This window comes from Chinchilla lanigera, unplaced genomic scaffold (assembly GCF_000276665.1).
Source record: "Chinchilla lanigera isolate Chin_1 unplaced genomic scaffold, ChiLan1.0 scaffold00018, whole genome shotgun sequence".
Lineage (NCBI taxonomy): Eukaryota > Metazoa > Chordata > Mammalia > Rodentia > Chinchillidae > Chinchilla > Chinchilla lanigera.
In genome coordinates, this window is record NW_004955419.1 from 27,471,287 (window position 1) to 27,494,363 (window position 23,077).

General features: G+C 39.5%; 1 protein-coding gene across 3 annotated transcripts in view; it reads right to left on the reverse strand.

The window, feature by feature from the left end:
- Positions 1 to 252: 252 nt before the first annotated feature.
- The window catches only part of Anp32b (acidic (leucine-rich) nuclear phosphoprotein 32 family, member B), an 81,540-nt gene continuing 58,715 nt past the window's right edge, over positions 253 to 23,077 (reverse strand). For 2 of the 3 annotated variants that reach the window (XM_005382838.2, XM_013513224.1), the window contains exons 2-7: positions 16,289 to 16,438; positions 12,152 to 12,274; positions 6,815 to 7,004; positions 2,980 to 3,101; positions 1,652 to 1,721; positions 253 to 711 (exon numbers count right to left, since the gene is read on the reverse strand). In XM_005382838.2, coding sequence (XP_005382895.1) covers positions 644 to 711; positions 1,652 to 1,721; positions 2,980 to 3,101; positions 6,815 to 7,004; positions 12,152 to 12,274; positions 16,289 to 16,438 — 723 coding nt within the window. In that variant the 3' untranslated portion in view covers positions 253 to 643. Of the gene's footprint in view, positions 712 to 1,651; positions 1,722 to 2,979; positions 3,102 to 6,814; positions 7,005 to 12,151; positions 12,275 to 16,288; positions 16,439 to 17,620; positions 17,717 to 23,077 lie in introns of those variants that run through there. The other variant, XM_005382839.2, reaches the window with a different exon arrangement.

A 23,077-nucleotide genomic window follows, 5' to 3' on the forward strand; every position in this document is an offset into this window, starting at 1 on the left:
TACACATTTGTGCATTCACTTTCTCATTAACAATCACTAATGTAATGTCAAAAAAAGTCCACCTTATCGTCTAGTATTTTAATGTTAGCTTACTTTATAATTACAGCTCAATTTAAAAATGTAAGCATACAACTAGGATTTACCAAAGAGTAACGTGTTTATTTCACTTAAAGTCTTAAAAATACTTTTTTTTGGGCAGTTGTCACATATGTCCTATTGTTAAGAAAAAAATTCATTAAAAAGAAAAGCATGGAAAAACAGACCCAAAATGTTAAGATTTTATTTACAAAGCTTTTTTTGTTGTACAGAAAGTAAAAATGCTGTTACAATCTCAGTGTAACTGGTAGCCATAGATGGTTGACTCACCAATCACAGCTAGCCATGCAACAGCAAGTCTTACACAAAAACCTAACAACGCTTACAATTTTGCTGGGGAAAAGTACCCAAGCTTGGTGGTGGATTACCAAGAGGGACTAAATGGAGGAAGGTGGAATGTCACAGGAACTATTCTTTGGCTCTTTGGGTAGGTGGGTGTCCTGGGGTTTGTATCACAGCTACTTTTTTTTTTTTTTTAAACAGCTACCAAATCCATGAGCAGTCCAACCAATACTGAACAGTTCTGTTTTTGCAAGTTATCTGGGTCTTAATCATCTTCTCCTTCATCATCTGTTTCTCTCTTCCTCTTTTCACCTTTTCCGCTTTCTTCCTCCTCTGTACAAATAACAAAAATTGACTTTGAGACAGAAGTCTAAGACAGTGCTAGTGGACATAACACTATCTTGCTTAGGAGATACAAACAAGTAAGTAAATTAAAAATAGCATTCCTAGGATAATTATGTTCTTAGAATATTTGAGAATGAGGGAGATAGAAATCTTTTTATCAACTAGTGAAAAACTCATGGCTAATTTTAATGAAATTAATTAAATCTATAATAACTCATGTCTCAAAATCTTTTGTCAGTGACCAGGTCCTTCCCAATGCAACACCCAGTGGTTCAGTGCTTGGCATAGAGCAGACGGTATATAAGTATGAGCCAGTACAAAGCACAGCAGCAATGTGGTTCTCTGAAGATCTAAACCACCAGAAGAATCTGTACTCTCAATGCATGGTAAATAAATAACAACTATTTCAGTATTCTTGGTTGTGGTGGGGAAAGAAATAACACCCATAAAACTGGAAAAGTACTATTTATACATCCTGGTAAGTTACAACTCAATTAACCTTTTCAATAAAAGAAATCCAACAAAGAAATCTCATAGAATGTTGGCAGTAAACCAAGAGATGAGATCTAAAATCACTTAAAACATGGAGATTAAGGACTAGCCGAACTTCAGGCCCTCCTGTAGCAGGACTGAGAAAGTTATACTAACTTAGATGCACTAACAGGACCACAAAGGACATGAGCCAAGGGCATGTTATCATCTTCTCAGTGTTATGATATCCTAAATAATGGACCTTTTCATCTAACTGTTTTGAGATAGGGTCTTGTTATGTCTGTAGTCCAGACGGGCCTTGAACTATGTAGCCCAAGGTTGGCCTGAAACTCATAATCTATCTGCCTGCCTCAGCCACCCCACTGCTGGTATTACAAGCACATGCTAGCATGCTGGTTTTCGTAACTTTTAACTGAGATTCATGCATTAGACCCACCTTCATCCTCATCTTCATCCTCATCCTCTTCATCTTCATCAATTTCTCCATCATGTCCAAATTCTTCTTCCTAAAGAATGGTAAACAATGTAACACTGTAAGATTAATCCTGCCACTTGAGAAGTATAAAAAGAAATATACTTTGTAAATAAACATCACTTTTTTGGGGTTTATACTAAGGATTGAACCCAGGGCCTCATACAGTCTAGACAAATGCTATACCACTAAAGTACATTCCCAATTGCAAATACCTAATAATAAATCAAGAAGAAAATAGTAATGTTACTTTTATTTACTTTCTACTTTGCTTTGTTGAAGTGTTGATTTTCCTTAATGGGCATCCTTAAAATGTTTTTATTCAGAAGCGACCAGTTTGTCAGATGTTTAATTAGTATATGACTTAAAAGGAAAAATTTAAGAAAAGAATTAACAATCTTGAATTTCAAAGCAGATTTGGAAGCTGATTTTTTTCCCTATTGCCCTTTTAGGGCTGGGGGATTTGCTTCGGGGATTGAACCCAGGGCTTCATGAAAGTTAGCCCTACCACAGAGCTACGTATCTCTGGCCCTGCTATATTCCTGTTCTTACAGAGAACTCCCCTAGGACAGTAAGTCATCAAACACCCATGAGATCATACAAATGCTTTACTTTTGTACTACTAAAAGAACATGCTTCTTAGTGAAAACATTCTCTGCCTGCTTTCCAAACCTCTTTGAGAATCAAGGTAGAGTCACTCCTTTTCTCCTAGGACAGGACTAGATTCTTACTAAACTTTTCTCCCAACATAGCAGACATACATTTACTGAATGAAACTAAATATACATGAAGAACTTCAGACTTGGTAAACATGCACTTCTTTTTGACACAAAAGACATACTATTAATTCTCAGCATTTCCAGTTTTTCTATCCTACTGAATACACAACTCATTCCTTTCTCTTGAAGTTAAAGGACCAAAACTTATCTTGTAGAGTTGAGTACTATGTTTTGTTAAGATTCAGTAAGCATATCATTTGACATTTAAAGGGGTACAAGGGTTGAAGATGTAGTTCAGTGGTAAGAACACTTGCTTAGCAAATGTTGAGGCCCTGCTTTTAATCCTTTGTGCTATAAAAGAAATAGGGACCAAAATGGAATGAATCAAACTCCCACTGTTATTCAGGAAGCCTTTTCCTTGTCTTTCTCGTAATGCATTTTTGCCTTTGCTACAAAAAGCAAGCAAATGCACCGGGCTGGGGATGTAGCTCAGGAATAAACACGAGTCTGTCCTGTGTGAGGCCGTAGGTTCCATCACCAGCACTACAAAAATACCTGGACAGGTGCACTGACCTCACTGACTTCATCTTCATCCTCGTCCCCTTCTACATCTTCATCTTCATCCTCATCCTCTTCTTCATCGAAGTCTTCCTCCTCACCATCCTCATCTTCCTCGTCCTCCTCATCTTCTCCTTCTGCAAACAGTCCAAAATGGAATTCATTCAACAACCTTGATACCTTGATTGTGGGGTGCTCCTGTAAAGGGATATGACAGCCAGGGGCTGGCCGGCCCTTAGTTGGCTGCAACTAACATTCGAGTAGACTAGGAGTCACCCTCTTTCTACAGGGGTGATAGTTCACCCTTTATCCAAGAGCATCACAAAATCAGGAGGCTTTAAGTCCTGGAAGACTGGACGTACAGTACCACTTCAACTGATGAAATAATGAAATGCCTAGGATTTGGTTCAAAATAACAGGAGGGAGATGGGAAGGAGAATGCATACGTAGAACAAGATCAGCTGTGAGTGGTGGGAATATAGGATTTTACTATTATTTCTAGATTTGTCAATGTCTGAAGCTTTTCACTATAAAAAGTTAAGAAACAAACTCCCTCCTCCTGAGTAATGGTCAGAACCTGCTGCTCTGATCATGGACTTGGAAAATATCCCTAGAACCTGCTATGCCCTGGTCACAGTGCAGTTTGGACCTGCCTCTGCCCACTGCTGTGGACCTCTGGTGGGACAGCAGCTCCTCTCCATTGGTGTCAGGACTCACTGTGCTCTCTCCTGCCTCCTGCACACTCTTGTCCTTTCTCCCCTACTCGCCCAGCTCTGACTAGTTCCAGACCTGGGGCTTCTATATTATTGCATACTGTAAATTTTATTGACTAATGAAAAGAAAAAAAATTTCCTTTGTATGACAATATGCCACAAGTGGACAGAGATCGTCCTTTTTTCTGTTTACCACAGTGCCTAGCACACAGGAAATATGCCAGTATTTGTTGCCTGACTCATCTTTGTGCTCAGGAACTGGCCCCCCTCTCCAAGGAGTTTCACCAGTCAAGGCAAACTTGGATAACAAGCAGTTTTTAGGAATAACTGGAAACGTACAGCAAAGGGAACCAGGGCCATAAACATAAGGAACTAGGTTAGATGTCCTATTCTTTGTCTACTTACCACCATGCATCTCAATTTTTGCTTATCTCAGTCTGCTACAAAAAAACCATAAAAGTGTTTCCAGATCCTGTAACACTCATTGCATGGAAACAATCTGATATATTTCCTAATCGTTTTTCTTGGCCATTTCTACCTTCGGCATTATTATTTTTTAAAAAAGAGATGTTTAGCTCTTTTTAAAAAACAGATGTTAGCACTCAGGAGGCTCAGGCAAGAGGATCACTGTGAGCTCAAGGCCAGCCTGAATTACACAGTAAGACCCTGTCTCAAAAAGAGAGAGCTGTCTAAAATTGTGCTTCAAATATAACAATGGTATGAAGTCCCAACTGTATCAGGAATTTTGCTTCGGTTTTGCAGACAGGGTCTTTCATGTAGCTCAGGCTGACAAAGACATGAGACTGTAAAGAGAATTACAAGTACTTTTATGGGTTGGGTGGAACAGTTAATGCTCTCTAGGCTCCCAATTTAAGTAAGGACCATTTGCTAAGGAACCATTTGAGTCGTTTGAACATGTGATTCTCTTGCCTCAGCCCCCAAGTGCCAAGATTATAGGCACATTCTACCATGCTGCCCAGTAGCATCAGGAATCATGAGACCAAGTCTCTTCATGCTGACTGATGTAAAAACAAATCCCACTGCTTCCACTATGCCAAGCCTTTTGCACTATGTATTGCCTTGCCAACATCAGTAAACTTGCCAACCTGGACGGTGTACCACAATGACTAATCCTAACAATTGTGCCTCAATATCCTGGGCCCTTTCATCAACTGCTTAGTTTTAGTGCTAGCTAAGAAAGGGATACATGACACCTTTTGAACCAGTCTTCCCTAAAAGCTCACTACAAATGTCCTCAGCAGCAAGCAGGGTCATCTCTTCACCAACAGAGATGGGCTTCTTAGCTTCAGCAATGCAGTTAGTCCTAAGAATGATGCTCTCAGTGCAGCACATTTCATGAAGTAGTTGCCTTTAGTAGTTGCTTCTGCTCTTGGTATTCACATTTTTTCTTCTAAAAAACTCCAAAGGCTGGTCTTTTATTTTTGTCTTTTGAGACAGGGTTTCCCTATGCAGTTCAGGCTGGCCTTGAGCTCATTTTGTAGCCCAGGCTGGTCTCAAACTCACAATGATCCTCCTGCCTCAGCCTCCTGAGTGCTGCCATTACAGGCGTGCGCCATCATACCCGGCAAGGCTGGTCTTTTAATGCAAGGTGCTAGGTCTCCAGGTAGTGAAGCAGTTTTGACAGTTTCATGGCTTTGTTGCCAACTATGAATTACCTGCTGCAATTAACTTGTTATTTAAGTAAGACTCTTGGTATTTTCTTTTAAATGCAGCTTTTTGTTGGTGGTCTTGGGAGTTTTCTGCTTTCTCATCATTGGGTCTAACCCCCTTTTCAAAGGACCCATGATATATCTCCCATGGTATTTGCTTTTTCACTCATTTTGGCCAGGGTTGGGTTGTAAGTTCAACAAAACTGTGACTGAGATAAGCATGCAATGTAGGATAGAGGCACCAGATGAAGTTAACTGTCACCTGGCTGGGGATATAGCTCAGCAGCACAAATGCCTGCCTGGCAAGCGCAAGGTCCCGAGTTCGATTCCCAGCACCAAAACAAATTAGGTAAAATAAAATAAGTCAACTGTCACTTGCCACTCACATTGATAGGGTTTTAGTAAGTCTGCAAGTAACTGATTTATTATGCTCTCTGTGCAGTTAAACCCCTCTGCTAATGCCAATCTGCATTTGCAGTCGCTCCTCAGCTCCACTCAGATCACCAATAGATTCTCATAAGGAGTGAGTAATCCCTTGTCTGAGCATTTACAGGCAGGGAGTGTTACTGTTAGTTGGGGACTCCTGTTCCAACCACTTGAAGATGAGAAACTTCATTCCTAAGAAGTGTGCCCTAAACTACACAAGTTGGTGTGCAAAGAACAGAAGAAGCTAATCGGGAGGAATACTGTAAGTAGAAAATACACAAAAGATTCTTACAGAGACTTCATATGTAAAGAAAAAAAAAAAGACTTAGTTCATTGCCAAAATACTGAAAAGTATGTTTTATTCCATTTTATAACCAAAGATTTCTTTTCTGTCTTTTTGAGACAGGGTCTCACTATGCAGTTCAGGCTGGCCTTGAGCTCACTTTGTAGCCCAGGCTGGTCTCGAACTCGCAACATCCTCCTGCCTCAGCCTTCCGAGTGCTGGGATTACAGGTGTGCACCACCACGCCCGGCTTACTTTTCTTATTAATGGAACATATAATCTCACATGGAGTACTTTAAAGTCATTTCCTTTTAAAACTCTAGTCATGCATCAAAAGCAGGAAAGTTAATTTCTATCTGGTTATAACAAGTATGCACCAAGTACTGGTGCATCTACCAAGTAGTTTAGAGGTATGGGAATACTTCCAGCAGGTGCTGACACAGTTGAGCCTAGAAGGATAAGCAGGCAATAACCAAGGGGGTAGCTGGGAGAAAGGCATAGAGACACAAGTACTTCGCACTTCAGTGGGTGTGTGGAACAGTCATTCTCTAGGCTGCATTTGTTAACAAATGACTTTTATTTTGAATCATTTTAAGGCTTCTATGTCACAAGAGCTTATCAGAATTCAGATGTCTAAATCTCACAGAATGCCTACATTCAGATATGAATTACTTTTTTTAACCACAAGAACGTTCAGTAGCTTTTCTCAGGACCTTAGAAACACAGAAGTCTCATTACTTAATGCCAAACCCACTCACCTTCATCCTCCTCCTCTTCATCTACACCATCCACTTCTGCATCTGAATCTGGGGCTTCCCGGTCCTCTCTGTCATACCCATCCAGGTAGCTTAGCTGAGGCAAGAGCTTGAAGACACTCTCTCGGTAGTCATTCAGGTTGGTGACCTCACAATTAAACAGATCCAGGCTTTTCAGACAATCCAATTTTTTCTGAAGGAAACAATAAAAAAACAAAACAAAACACAAAAACACACAACTCCTAAACCAAAGAAGTACAAGTAACCCAACTATCTAAAGAGGTTAAATTCTATGCTCTACATTTGGTTAGGTGTTACCTACTTAAGACATATGTAGGAAAACACTAGTCCTGTACCATCTTTAGACCTTAGTTCCTCCCTTCCTACACCTACTCCTGAGAACTGTCTTTTGCTTGCAGCATTAGGAGTGTAAAGAAATGTAAATCTGAAATAATTTTTACTAAAACCAGATCTTTTCAAGAATGAGACAGTTTAAAATTTTAGTTCAAACCTTAGCATAGGGAAACGTATCTATAACAGTCCTGAATATCAAGGCACTTGTAACACTATATGAAACTCTATAGAGGATGCACTGTAACAAAATACTGTATGTGTCAATGCACATGTATTTTCAGGAAAGACAAGTGTTAATATGGGCAGTGGATTGGGGAGGAGAGGAGGAGACTCACAGAATTGAAATTTCAGAAATACAGAGAAAAATTACACTCCTTTTTTCCTTTTTATGCTCTAGGAAAGCCTGATACTGTTACCAGATTTTTCAGATGTAAATTGTTTCTGATTTTGCCAGATCTTGAAGCTTTGCTGTGGTATCATATTAGTTTGGAACTAGGAGTATCATCTAATACAAAAACTTGGCCCAAGGAAAAGCTTTTTGAGTGCCCAAAAAGGACAGGAAAAATGTCCATATATTTTACTCATCTCCATTTATTTGTTTTTTGATACTGGCAACTGAACCAAGGGCCTTGCACTGAGCCCTTTTTTTTAAATCTTAAGACCTAGCTAAGTCACTAAGTTGCCCAGACTGGGCTGTAACTTCTGATCTTCCTGCCTCAGCTTCCCAGAGTGCCGGGGTTACAGGTGTGTGCCACTACCCCCAGCTTCATTGTTATAGTGTATCAGTGTGCAAATATTAGGGTACATTAAGAGACTGAGGGAGAAGTACTATTACAGACAAATCAGGAGACAGTGACAGGAAATAGCAGATCCTTGCAGGCAGAAGCAGCAGCAGCTGATAAAAAGCGAACACAAAATGTACAGCAGAATGGGACAATAAAATTTCATAAACATAACTTTTACTGGTCCTAAATCAAGAGAAAAAGCTTTGTATTTTCTGAAAATTATACACATACACACACTTGTACCAAAGATTATTAAGAGGATTTCTGCATGAAGTTAAGCTCTAAGAAATATATATATATATAGAGAGAGAGAGATGCTTAAAGGATGCGGATCCTTATTTATAACATTCACAAGGACCTGGGAAGAAATTCAGACAAAGCAAAACCTTGTTTCTAGAACTGGCAGCATTAATACAATTCTAGGAAGACAGAAAGTAACTTGAAAATCTTTAGAGTTCTAGAATCGGAGTTGGCAAACCACAGCCACAGGCCAATTCTTGCTTACCATCTGTTTTCATAAAATAAGATTTTATTGGAACACAGTCAAATTCGTTTGTTCATGAGCATGGGGCCTTTGAGCTATAGTGGCAAAGCTGAGTGGCTATGTGGCTAGTCAATGCCTCCTGCATCTACTACCTGGCCCTTTAGAGAAAGGGCTGCTGACCCTATGCTGGAAGGATCTTCATCTCCCTAGTTTATTCTCAGAGCAGCTCTTGAGGACTAAGAGTCAGTGAGGACACTGAGCAGGATTATAATGAAAGGCAACGCTGTTCCCCTCCAACACCAATGTACAACAATTTCAGAGTCTGTGAATCAATTAATGTACTTATATAAAGCAGCTCCTGATGTCTTAAGAAAGCCCAGTCCTGCTAGTCCTAGGGAGAGCTGCTTTTGTATTAAGTAACTTCCCGATTGGGTTTCCTAGTGGGCAGGCCCTCACCTACAGAAGTCCAGGTATCAGTTCTTGCTCAACAGGGAAATAACGCTGTAATAGCACCCCAGGCAAATAACCAGCTCATTATACTGCCTTTCTCCAGCTAAGATACAATCATAAGTAAGTCTGCAGTGTTTTCAGAGATTTAGTCTAAAAACTCTTTAAAGGAATGAGCCATTTACATCTCAAAATTATTTTCTAGGAATGAGTGCATAAAAATGCATGCATCTTCTGATATTTTTATCTAATGCTTTACAATACCCAAGACCCTTCCCTAGTTTATTCCAGTATATAGGGCTGCCAAAGCTCTCCTGTGTGAGATTTTTGGCTACTTTTTGACAAGACACCTATGAACTAATTTGAATATGCCAAACAGTGTGCTAGAAAATGAAACCAAAGCAAGTAAATAGCAATAAATCCAAATGACTGTAGTATTTTAGAACTGTTTCAAGTAGTAAAATTGTGCTTTAAGCTTAACAGGCACAAAACACAGATTACTTAGGATCTCAAATGTAATGTGTAAACATTGCTTAAAAAAATTACAATTCTACCTTACCAGAAATGTGACCTAAGCTAATAGGCTAGCCATAATAAACAGTAAACATTTTATTAACAATAATTTTGCTTGCCTTCTTAGAATTTAGAAGGGCTTTGGGGGATGATTTGGATGGCTCAGGTCTCTTAAAAAAGGTGTCCAAGGAAGTTTGAATTGATGCCTTCTTTGTCTCTCGATTAATGTCCCTGTAGCAAGCAGAGGCATTCACAATCATTGCATTGACTTAAGAACTGGGCTCAACGTAGTGTTTAAAATGCATGTGGTTAATGAGGATGAGGATGGTGTTCTTCCCCACTGAAGAATACTTTCAGATGTCAAAATGGACCCAACATCTCCCCCTTTCATCTTTTCCTACAGATTTCCTTTACCCCAAGTGAGAACATTGGGACACCAACTTAGTAACCCAAAGGCACAGGGACAACAAGTATGTAATGGTGGGAGCTCAGGTTTTTCCAAATGCATCTGGCTCTGCCATAGTGTGTGACTCTGGACAAGGGATTCAGCCTCATTCAAGCCTTAGCTTCCTCTATGTAAAATGTAAAACAAGGGCCATGCTGTTTCTATCCACATTGTTAGAAATGCTTTCTAGTAACTACAAATAAGGTAACACGTATGGTACAAAGCACTCAGTACAGTGTATGATATGGGCACAGTAAAGCCTCCAAAAATAGTAAATACAACAAAGATGATTTCTCAACCTTCACTGACTTTGGTAACTAAGACTTTCACAGCTACTTTCTCTGGGCCCTCTTATATTACAGACCAAATCAGCAACACTTAAGCAAACAACTCGCACATAGTATTGGTTTCTGGTTTGCCTGTGTACTAAAACATGGATGCAAGCTTCTGTATCAAAGAGGCCGCAGGCTGCTATGAGAATTAAGCCAACAGCCAATCATCTCACAGGGAAAAGTATTGTCTGGTACACTGTTTGAAGGGGGGAGGTGGTAGGGAGAGCTGTTCTATGTTCACAAATGACCCAGAATTAAGAAGCCTGTCATTAATCAATAAACAGAAGGTTAATGTAACCCACCATACTAAGGAGCACCAGTACTTAATTTACTGCTCATTTTAGAATTCCCAACTTACAAAAATTTGGGTATGGAATAAATTTATAGGAAGAAAGCATAGGTGTCAAGGGCTATAGAACATACAATGAACCTGGATTTGAATGTTGACTGCCATTTATCCCAATTATTTAAGCTCTTTAAACTCTCTTAAAGTCTTTTTTAACTTAGTTTTCTGATCTCTCATAGGAAGTCATTCTCTCTTCCTGGATTATTTGAGGACACACAATGAGCAAAAAGTTCATGTCCTTGGATACAGTAAAATTCAATAAATGTCTGCTTTACCATAGGAAAGGGGGATTGATCTGGAAAAATAGAACAAAACTATTAAAAAATGAGGCTGAAAAATATCTGGGAACTTCCTTTAAAAGAAGAAAGAGCAAAACTTATGCATGAGAGTGGGAAATAGGCTCCCAACATTTATGAGAAATAAGCTCTTAAACATAGCCCACTTAATGAAATGTAAAATAAAGGGAATCAATGTAAGGTAATTAGATCTGTACTGCAGAGACGTCTCAATTATTAATTACAAGGGAAAAAGATCTTATAATTGTGGCAGGAATTCTTCATTAAAAGCCACAATTTTATTTACTATCCTCCCAACAAATATCAACAGAACATTCTTTACAAGTGATGTGAAATTCACATATTTTAATATATTGTGATTTTAGAACAGGTAATAGACAATGGAGAAGCTATCTTATTCTCTTGGCTCTGTTCTTTGAGATTCTGAAAGACAGCTCCTACCTCTGCATTTACCCTCCTCTCCAGCACAGCCTTGGGGGCTGCCCACACCTGCCTCCAACCCTGCCTCTGGAAGCTTTCTGGCCAATACAACTTCACATGGACTGGATTCTCATTAGCACAGCTTTCCAACCTAACAACTGAAGGAAATGCATTACCAAACTTTATCCTCAGAGCCCCTAAGCATTACTATCCTCCCCACGTCATGAATGAGGAAACTGAGGCCCAGAGAGAAGAAGCAATTTGCCCAAGGTCACACAGCAAGTCTATAGCCTAAGTGACAGTTAAACTTGGCTTTCTATGACTCATCTCATCTGTCACACTGAGGAAGATCTTAGGATTTCCACACAGAACTTTAAGCTACAGTGACTAGTAGAGAACAAGATCAGAATTTTAAGAGCTAAAACTTAGTGGAGCTGTGCTTGATTGTTCCATCTACAATTCAGACATGCCACCCAATTTCTATAGTTTTAGTACAAAAGTACAGTATAAAAATTTGGCCAGCCTGGCAGGGTGGTATTTACTAACAGACATGTTTAAGGATATTGTAAATATGAATTTTAACAAGCAGAGAAAACACCAAATAATTCCCCTTTGGAGGAAGCCATAGTATCAGGCAGAAGGAACAAAAAGCCATAGGAATATACATAGATAAGCTCTGATCTTTATTTTTATTTTTTTGGTATTGGGAATTGAACTCAGGACCTTGCACTTGCCAGGCAGGCGTTTGTGCCACTAAGCTATGTCCCCAGCCCTGGCTCTGATCTTTAAAATTGGGATTCCTATAAAAAATAAAAAGCCATCATCTTCTCAATTATTATTCCCAATCATTTCTCCCACTATAAATATGAAAATGAAAATGACCAGTAACTCCCAGTTTCCAAATTCTCAGTCACTCACCAAAGGTTCCAAGGTGCTGATATCTTTCAGTTTATTTCCACTTAAGTTTAGATGTGTGAGACTTGGAAGTTTTTCTGCTAACATGTCCAGACCTCCGAAGATTCTATTGTCACTGAGCTCAAGCTGTTAAAGAAAGCACACAAGGTACAGACACAAACACACATCACTAAGGTGTTATTAATAGTAAATATAGCTTTCAAATACTTATTATGATAAAAAAAAAAATCCATTTCAATTAAAGCATGTGTTTTTGGTTTTTTTTTCCCGGTACCTGGAATCGAACTCACAACCTCGTGCTTGCCAGGCAGGCACTGTGCCACTGAGCTAAATCCCCAGCCCCGATTAAAGCATGTTATGTTCACTTTGTTTAAAACTGAAAATGTAGTTTGAAGATCCCAGAAACACTTGGGTGGAAATGGGGTACAGAACAAGATAGGTATTTTCTCAATCAGCTGCTAAAAACAATTTGCTCAAGAACTGACTTCTAGTATTAGTGAATAATTTTCTAACCTAAAAAGTAGGTCAAAACAAATTAGAACTGGGTGCGATAGTACATGCCTGTAATCCCAGCACTCAAGGGGCTGAGTCAGGAGGATTGCTGCAATGAGGCCAGAATGGACTACACAGTGAGTTCAAGGACAGACTGAACAGCACAGCAAGACCGTCTCAAAAAACAAAACGAAGTAAGTCCCCCCTAAATACCAAAATAAGCAAAAACTAATTATAATTCTCTAAAACGTTGTAATACTTTGTACCTGCCGGACAGGGTAGATAGTCTGTGCATTCTGAGAAGTTTGCAATGTTCACTTGAAACAAAAATCTGGTTTTGGAGCACTGCTAATACACTGTGGGATTCAACACCTAAAGACAATATGGAATACTGCTCAGAAGGCCACAGGAGAGTGATAAGCCTCAGAAATGAGCTCCTAAAAATGGTGTAAGACGTCAGGAAAAAGGAGGGTCTGGGATATACAGCTCAGTGGTACATCGTGTGCTTAGCATTTGAAAGGCTGTAGGTCTGATCCCCAGTACTAAAAAGAAAAAGAAAGGCAGTAGGCAGTAACCTAGGTTTATGAAGCTACTCCCTAGAGGTCACTCCATATAAGAACCAAGAACCCACTCTAATTTCTTAGCTGTAGATCCAGCAGCACAGACAAGTAGTGTGCCAAAAAGGGAAGACTTCATCAAGGAGTGCTAGAATCTTAAAGCACAAGGAACTGGAGCCTAAAGATCACTGTAGAGAAAGTCTAATCCAAGCCTTTTGCAGATGGAAAAAAAAAAAAAATAAAAAAAATCAGGCCATATAACTGGTTCCAGTTCCCTAATTTAAGTGCTGGCAATGGTTTATCTAAACACTACATAGTACTTATGTGTCAAGCACTGTTCATGGTATTAGAAGTATGTTAATGCATTTGATCTCACAACCCTAAAGCATAGGAACAATTATCACCCTTGTTTATAGATGAGGAAGTTAACTACAAAGATGTAACTGGACCAAGATGACAAAGCTGCTATGGTCTGGGCCCATGATTCAAAGTCAGGCCATAAACTTTATTAGAACCCATGCCTTCTCCCCCGATGCTATGTACCTATGTATGTTATTTGTACAGATGAAATGCACTACATAATGCAGGACAGTGAACCTGTTCACATCTTTCAACATGAGATATTATGATACAGGGGTAACATGGCAATCCACCAGAGCCTTTACTGTACATTTACTTTAAAATCCTGTAGGGCCAGGGATATAGTTCAGCAGAACGGTGCCTACCCGGCAAGCACAAGGTCCTGAGTTCAATTCCCAGTTCCAAAAAAAGGTGTAAATTTTGGAAATCTATAATATTTATACACCTGCCTTTTCTTTTAAAGTACTTGTTTTGCTGGGTGTGGTGGAGCATGCCTGTAATCTTAGCACTCAGGAGGCTGAGGCAGGAGAATCCTTTCGAGTTTGAGACCAACCTGGGCTACAAAGTGAGCTCAAGGCCAGCCTGAACTGCATAGTGAGACGCTGTCTCAAAAAAACAAAAAATAAAGTACTTGTTTCTTGTTACAACAATCTGTGCTCTGTGGTAAGAAGAAACATAAAGAATATTCTGTCTTTTAACTATGATTCCCCCTCATTGACCCTGTAAGTAATTAGTGTTTACAGATTTCAGAAAGATTTGATAAAGCCCTTAAATAAGTGGTCACTGACAGGACAACTTTCTGAATACATCTGAGTACTGAGGTCATGGTAATTTAGGAAAACTCATCAAGATGCTAGTAAAACAATACAAAACATATACTAGGGATCTGCTAGCATCAAGTTTATGCTAAATTGACATCTTGCTGAGCTAATCAGTTGCCATTATCATTGATGACTCATGCAAATACAAGGAATCTATAAAGTAGATACTTAGGAATGAGAAATATTTTCATTGGCAAGTATACTGAAAACTCATGAGGGCTGCATGAGCATATATTAGCTTAGCAAGCTAGTTAGACATGGGCATACTTTTACAATTTCTAAATTCATGTACTAAACAAACAAACAAACAAACCCCCATCACACAAAAAAAGTCACCTGTCAGGACTTAAGCAAGCTCTAAAAATAGTCTATGTGTCCTTTGCCTAAACTTGATTAGAAAGTTTTTAAAAAGTGTGCCTTTAAAATAAAAATTGAACTAAGTTCTGTACTACATAACCACACACCTTTTCCAATATAATGAAAAAGGTACTGGGTTAGAAGAGATGGTTCAAATTTGGCTCTAACACTAACCACTACAGTGGGTGCCTTAGGCAAATTACTGTCCCTTTTTGGGACTGTTGCTGTACCAAAGGCCTGGACTAGATATAGTACCAAAGTTTCTTCCAACTCTGATATTTCTAGGGCTTTGTGACAGCTAAATGTGCAGGACAACACAAAATATTTTTCTTGAGCATTTTGCCTCTTTTTTCTTTTTTGTTTGAGACAGAGTCTTACTATGTAGTTCACACTGGCCTTGAACCTACTGTACTATGTAGCCCAGGCTGGCCTTGAATTTGTGATGATTCTCCTGCCTCAGTCGCTCAAGTGCTAGGATTATAGGTGTGCACCACCATGCCCAGTTTACATTTTGTCCTTTTCCTGCGAATTGGAGAAATGTGGTGGTGGTGGTGGGTGCAGACAAGTGGCTTTAATTAGACTATCAGAATCTTAAAAATAGGCCATCAACTAGCATAGCAAAATATAGTAATATTTTACACTGAATTCTTCTAGTCAGTCACAACACACTTCAAACTTACTCATTAAAAATACTGTAATGAACTGTGTGTAGTAGCACATGCCTGTAATCCCAGTATTTGGTAGGCAGAGGCAGGATGATCACTGAGATATACAATGAACTCAAGAACAGTTTGGAATACATAGTGAGTCCCTGTCTCAAAAAAACAAAAAAAGCTGGGCATAGTGGTATACACCTCTAATTCCAGCACTTGGCAGGCAGAGGCAGGAAGATCACCTTGAGTTTGAGGATAGCCTAAACTACTTAATAAACTCAAGGCCAGCCTGAACTAAATTGCTCAAAACAAAACACAAAATATCAGCATACTAAGAACAAAACCTAGTGAACATTATAGCAAACTTTTAACAATTAACCTATAAAATAATCTTTATGACCACTATTGAGTATCTAACATTATTTCTAAACATCACAATGATTCTGCAAGGTCAAATAGTATCACCAGTGTACAGGTGAGGAAAATGAGTGTAAGGTGGTGAAGCACCCTGTGGAAGATCACCCATAAAGGAAACAACAGAGGCTGAGGCATATAGCTCAGTGGTAAAGCTCTTGCCAGCCCGGGACAAGCCCTGAATTCAACCTCCAGCATTGGTTTTTTTTTGTTTGTTTGCTTGCTTTTTTTAAAGGAACCAGCAGATTCGGTTCCCGGTACCGGAGAAAAACCAAAAAAAAAAATAAAAAATAAAAAAAATAAAGGAACCAGCAGAGAGCTGGAATCCAATCCCCTATCTAACCAGTTCCAAGGGCCATGTGTTTTCTATTACACTATTTCTATTTCTATTACATTTTGTATTACACTAAGTCCTTTCTTACAGGCAAAATCATACATTTCCCCTTCCCAAGTTAGTTGTCTTTTACTTGAAGAAAAAGTACTTACCTTTTTCAATTTAGGTAGCGTAGGGAGATTTGAAACTGAAAGCAAGCATACATTTATTAAACTGAGGAACTCCAAGTTTGCAAATTCAGCTGTTAAGCCCTCAATTTTTCCATCATTTGATTTGCAATTGTCCAAGACAAGTTCTCGAACCTGAGGATATCAACAAAAAAGGAGATAAGCTGTTAAAGACACGGGAAACAACAGAGAACAAAAGCAAAAACTCCAACAGTAAGCACCCCTCAAAAATAACGAACATACTGTACAGTTAGGGCCAGACTTTTACTGGACAAAGGTCATAGAAATAAAGCTGTTAGTAGCAATATACTAGTAGATTAATATACTAATAGATTTAAAGATGAAACATTACTCCATGCTGTAAATGATTTCTGCTCCACTGTAATTCTCAAGATATAAAAATGAAATGTGCTTTTTTTATTCCCTTTCCCAAGTTTGTTTCTCAGAGGGGACTTTATCCGAATTAAATGCAAGTCCAGAGGACGGCACTCCTTGAGACTACACGAACATAGAATAGAGGGAAGCTTTACTTTTCCTACCAAGAAGTTCTGGCTTTAGCCAGCTAGTTTCTGCACTAACACACTTTCCAACTCTAAATCTATTAATCTTAATCAAGATTATTTTGACAATGGAAAGAATTAAAATGCAAGAGTTCTTAATTAAAAATAAAGGCTCAGGGGCTGGGGATTTAGCTCAGCAGCACAGCGCCTACCTGGCAAGCGCAAGGTCATGAGTTCGATTCCTGGTACCGGAAAAAACCAAAACCAAAAAAAAATAAAATAAAATAAAATAAAGGCTCATCAGTATTACATAAGAGAGAAGTCTTTTCAGGATAGAGAACTGTTAAAACATTAAATCGAGTTTCTTTTTCTGGTTTTAAAGGTCTCTTCAAGAATTCAAATCCAGGGGCTGGGGATTTAGCTCAGCGGCACAGCACCTGCCTGGCAGGTGAGTTCAATTCCTGGTACCGGAAAAAATATAAAATAAAAGCACAAGATCGTGAGTTCGATTCCCAGTACAGGAGAAAATATAAAATAAAAAAAAATAATTCAAATCCATCCAAGGGTATCATAGCCTATCTACCATGATAATCCCTATTGCCACCCTTGCTCTGTGGTTGACTCCAAAACCTGCAACTTTAATGGCCCCAAGAAGGCATTCAGGGGTCAATCTATCATGTTTAGCAGCACTTAACAAGCAGGAATATAGAAGGGAGATGCTGTAAAGTGTGAAAAGAGAACAGGACCAGGAGTTAGTGACAATGACATGCTGGAAACAAAGCTTTATCTTCTCCCAGTAGGTAACAACTGAATTTACTGGAGTAAGTAGGGCAGATGTTGTACAGCTGTTAAGGCCTGTCTTGACGGGTGTGGTGGCACATGCCTGTAATCCCAGCATTCAGGAAGCTGAGGCAGGAGGATTGCTGCAAGTTGGGGCCAGTCTGAACTACATAGTTAGACTTTGCCTTAAAAAACAAAAAAAACAAAAAAACAAAAAAATAAGGAAGAAGTAGAAGAAGGAGGAGGAGGAGGAAAAGGAGAGGGAGAAAGGAGAGAAGGGAAAGAAGGCGGAGAAGAAGGAGAAGCGGGAGAAGAAAGGGAAGGGAAAGTAGAAGAGGGAGGAGGAAGAAGAGGAAGGGGGAGGAGGAGGGGAAAGAGGGAAGGGAAGGAGGAGGGGGAGGAGGAAGAGGAGGAGGAGGAAGAGGAGGAGGAGGAAGAGGCGGAGGAGAAGAGGTTTTTTTTTTGACTTTTCCAGGAAGACTAAGAAAGTAATGTGCTACCCCGAGAGGACAGCGTCAGAGCCCCAGGAAGCTGAACCACTGCGGAATACATAGGGAGAGTGGGGATTACTGCATAAAGCAGAGATCAGGACTGTGCTCAAATACAGCAGGTCTGAAAGCCCTATCGGTAGCCTTTCAGCTTGTTTAAAAAGTCTACACTGAATCTTGGCAAACAATGTTCTGCTCTCAGATAGTTTTAGCAACAAAGAAGCAGCAATTGAGGTCAAGGGAAGAAAAAATTCCCCTACCCTAAGAATAAGTGCCTTCAGCCTATAAATTAACTGATGAGACTGTTTAACAGAAAAAAATGTGCAACATGCATACATATTAACTTATAAAGAAATCAAAGTTAGAATTTGAGGGGTTTATATATATAACTTAGGATCGGGAAGAGGTCTCCTTTGGGAAGAACAAGTAGGGGAGGGGAGTTGTTGTGGTGAGCACACACCTGGACCGTAGCACTCCAGAGGGTTAGGCAGGACTGTGCGTTTGAGGACCACCTGGGCTATGTAGTTTATGACCAGTCTGGACTACAGTGTGAGACCATGTCTCAAAAAGTTTTTCATAGTGTTTATTTACACAGGTATGAGTGGTCTTTCTGCTTTAACAGACCTTAAAACTATGCCAGAAAGAGGATTCATGTAAGATACATTTTGATTTTGGTGGGACCAGAAGGGCACCAAAAGTGTATTTGTTAGTGTTCATTTATTGCACTTGCTTTTGGTAGGATAAGCTAGAAATAGGCTTCTTTGTTGAATCTCTAATGTCTTCCATTTAAAATACTCTTCATACCAAACTCTAGGACCCCACAGAGGTAAAACCTAGGCTTCCCCTTTCTGCCATTCTTTCTCTGATATAAAGAGATCCAGACTGCTTTGCAAGAGAGAGAACAGCTTTAAAAGAGGGTGCTTTTGGACCAGCTGGTGAGGCTTCGCCAATAAAATCCCTCTCCCAATGGGGATCCAGAATAAACCAGAGGTTCTAATTCTTACTTTTTCTTTAATGTATTCCAAATCCTCCCAGTACTGCTATTGAGTGAGGGAAGGCTAGGCAGGCACTTGCACAACTGTGTGCACAACTTAGGGAAGTATTTGGTTGAAGACACAGCTGCCTGCTTGAAGATAACTTTTGGGGCTAAATTCACACTTTTCATTCATTCTTCTTTACCTCCCATTCTCCAATTAAACTTGGTTTTTCTCAAGCATGAATATAAGACAAACACTTAAAAAAACAAATCATACTTCAACTATTTGTTAACTAAAGTTTATTTTTCTAAAAAAAATTTTTTTTAAAAATAAAAAAAATTTTATTTATATTTTATTTATTTATTTATTTTTGTACCGGGAATCAAACTCATGACCTCAGTCTTGCCAGGCAAGCACTTAAGCTGCTGAGCTATACACCTGGCCCAAAAAAATTAAAAAGTTTGCTTTTCACTGAAAAATCTGAACTATATTGTGGTCACATGGGCCTTTTCCCCTTTCAAACTTGTTCTCACCTGCCACAACCCCAGCTACTATGAAAAAAGATCAGTTTTACCTAACTGGTTGAGTGCCTTTCCCCAATTATAAGTGATGTTTTGCCATAAAAGGAGAAAGGTATAGATGAATTAAGTATTGGGTTACCAATCCCTTTATTCAGAAAAGTAACACCTGATAGCTACAGTAAAAAAATCCAAAAGTGTAACATGACAATTCCTGCAGTCCTTACCAAATGCCATCATTTTGAGCCAATGTTCAAACCTTCTACTCTATTACTTTTTCTTTTCCTTTTTTTCTCTCCCTCCTTCCCTCCTTCCCTCTCTCTCTCTCTCTCTCTTTCTTTCTCTCTCTTTTTGAGACAGGGTCTCGCTATGCCGCTCAGGCTGGGCTTGAGCTCACTTTGCAGCCCAGGCTGGTCTCAAACTCACAATGATATTCCTGCCTCAGCCTCCCGAGTGCTGGGATTACAGGCGTGCACCATCACACCCGGCCTTCTCCTATTACTTTAAAAGAATGTTTTCAAAACAAGAAGAACAGATTTATATTGGTGGTTCTCAAATGTCTTTAAGGTAGCCCAACCATGGGCATGAAGGAAACAAAACACCCATACCATACTGGCTGCTACACCAAAAGGGGCATTGGGGTTCTTTGCAATGAGGTCTTTTTATAAAATTTTAATCTTTGAGACAGTGTAAGTCTCTTAGGCTGGCAAACTTCTTCCTGCCTCAGCCTCTGAGAGCAAAGAAAGGGACAATTCTGAAAAGCAATTTGGCAGAAAAAGAAACCTCTACAACCTAAAGGGATGCCTAAACTACAACCAAAAGGGATGCTTAAAATTATGATCTATGCAAACATTAACAATAAGGTTGTAAACTGGGTGTGGTGGCACACACCTGTAATCTTAGCACTTGGAGGCTGAGGCAGGATGGCTTCAAGTTGAAGCCAGCCTGGGCTACATAAGTGAGTCCAAGGCCAGCCTGCACTATATAGTGAAACCCTAACAACACAAAACACAAACCAATGAAGTTGTAAAATATTAAACAGTGACAGGTAAAGATATTCCCTGTACTATTTTTAAAAAGATAGGCATAGTTGTGCATGCCTATAATCCTAGGATTTGGGAGGCTAAGGCAAGAGGATCCCAAGTTCCAGCCCAGCTCAGGCAACTGAGCAAGATCTTTTCTCAAAATAAATAATAAAAAGGAATGTGGATATAGCTACAGCTCAGTGTAAAGGCCCTGGATTCAATTTTTAGTACTGGGCGGAGCAACAGGACAGCACACATATGAACCAAAGTTTGCAATAAATGAATGAATGAATGAATAAATGAATTTAAAAAATGAAATGAAACATCTTGGTAGACTACTCACCGAAATGCATAGAGGTAGTATGTGTGTGAGATTTCCTCTTTTTGCAAATTTATATGTATTATCTTTTGGCTTATCTGTATCTAATTTTTCTCCAACAAAGATATAGTATTTATACAATGCAAACACCCCAATTAGTTACTATGTAACCAATCAGAACATCCAACTGAGTTCAGAATTATATCACAGTAAACAATAAATGCTGGGAGGGAGGTAAAAAAGGAAGGCACAAGCTACAGAAAATCTAATTTCTGTTAGGACTAAGGAAGACTGCTCTTATTAAGAGTTTATGAAACATCACAGTCTAGCATGGTGGTGTCAACCCTATGGCACAAGAGCTGCAGCAGGCTGTTTATCACCGAAAGCTCTAAGAAGTTCGCCATCACTGGTCTAGCTATAGCATTACTGTCTGTCTCACAGGGCCCCAGATTTTTTTAACCTCAGGAAGAAACTACTTGGTTAACTTTGAATGACAAATTAAACAGTGTTAATAGTATGAAAGCCAGGTGTCTCTAGACACAGGTGCTCACAGTAACACAGCATGTCCATTTAATGAGAACTTCAGAAGAAAGAGCAGATATTATCAATTTGGAACACAACTAAATTTGGTTTATATCTTGCTACTGCTGTGCATGGTAGCGCACACTTGTAATCCCAGCACTCAGGAGGCTGAGGCAGGATGATCACTAGGAGTTCAAGGCCAGCTTGAAGTACCTGAGACCCTGTCTCAAAAAACCAAAAAAATCTTGCTACTATATATCAGCACCTTGTCACTTTACTGACAAATACCACCAATTTCTGTGGTGTACACGGTATGTTTCAGCACTGCACAATTTATTCTCAACAGCTTAGCGTAGTGGCACACGCCTATAATCCCCGCACTCAGTAGGGTGAGGCAGGGATGATGGCTGCAAGTTTGAGGCCAGCCTGGGCTACATACTGAGTTCAACGACAGCCTAAACAACCTACAGACCTTGTCTCAAAACCGAAACAATTTATTCTCAACAAAGTTTTTCTTTTCTTTTTCTTTTTTTTTTTGGTCTTTTTGAGACAGGGTCTCCCTAGGCAATTCAGGCCGGCCTTGAGCTCACTTTCTAGCCCAGGCTGGTCTCGAACTCACAACGATCCTCCTGCCTCAGCCTACCAAGTGCTGGGATTACAAGGCATGTACCACCACGCCCGGCTCAACGAAGTTTATGTAAAATATTTCATAGGGCTGGGAATGCAGTTAATTGCTGAGTTCACACTTAGCATACATGAGACCCTAGGCTCAACCCCAGCATCAACAAACAAATCCAAAACAAGAACAAAAAACAAACCCCAAATCAAAACACATTTCCTATTCTTGCCTATAAAATATTTCTAGGGCTGGGGATTTAGCTCAACGGCAAAGCGCCTGCCTGGCAAGCGCAAGGTCCTGAGTTCAGTTCCTGGCACCGGAGAAAAACAAAAACAAACAAAACAACAACAACAAAAATTTCTGAATGGCAATGGCAACCATTCTCACTATTTTAAAATATTAGACTTTTTATTCCCATTATGAGAATACAGTGATTTAAAAGCTGTGTTTTTAACTTAGAAAAAATTGAATTGTTATTTCTTTATGACCCTCCCCCGAGGGGAAATGAGTAAGCCTGTTTGTAGGGAAGAGGGACATAGAAGTCTGTGAAATGAACTTACTGGACTCATGAACTCCGGCCAAAAAACACAAGAAGCTAAATACAAAGTGTTAATCTAGGTTTTATTCTAATCCTAATATAAAACACAAACACTGTTATCCACAATAAAAGTTTGTGACTTTGAAATCTAAGGTCAACTATAGGATATACCATCCTATATTTCAGAGCACCCATTTCAAACCAGAATAGTGCATTTTATGAAAAGTGAGACTTTCCCGTTTCCCCAAATAACAAGAATCTGCAGGGGCCCAAAGACCAATCCTAACTCCCTAACGGCTGATTAGTATTACCAACGATTTCTGTGGCATAAACGTACATATTTTATACCCTATCATGCAAAAGGTGTGCTGTGACTAGCTGATTTAATTCAAAGGGGTGGGGGGCTGGGGATTTAGCTCAGCGGCATAGCGCCTGCCCCGCAAGAGCAAGGTCGTGAGTTTGATTCCCGGTACCAGAAAAAAAAAAAA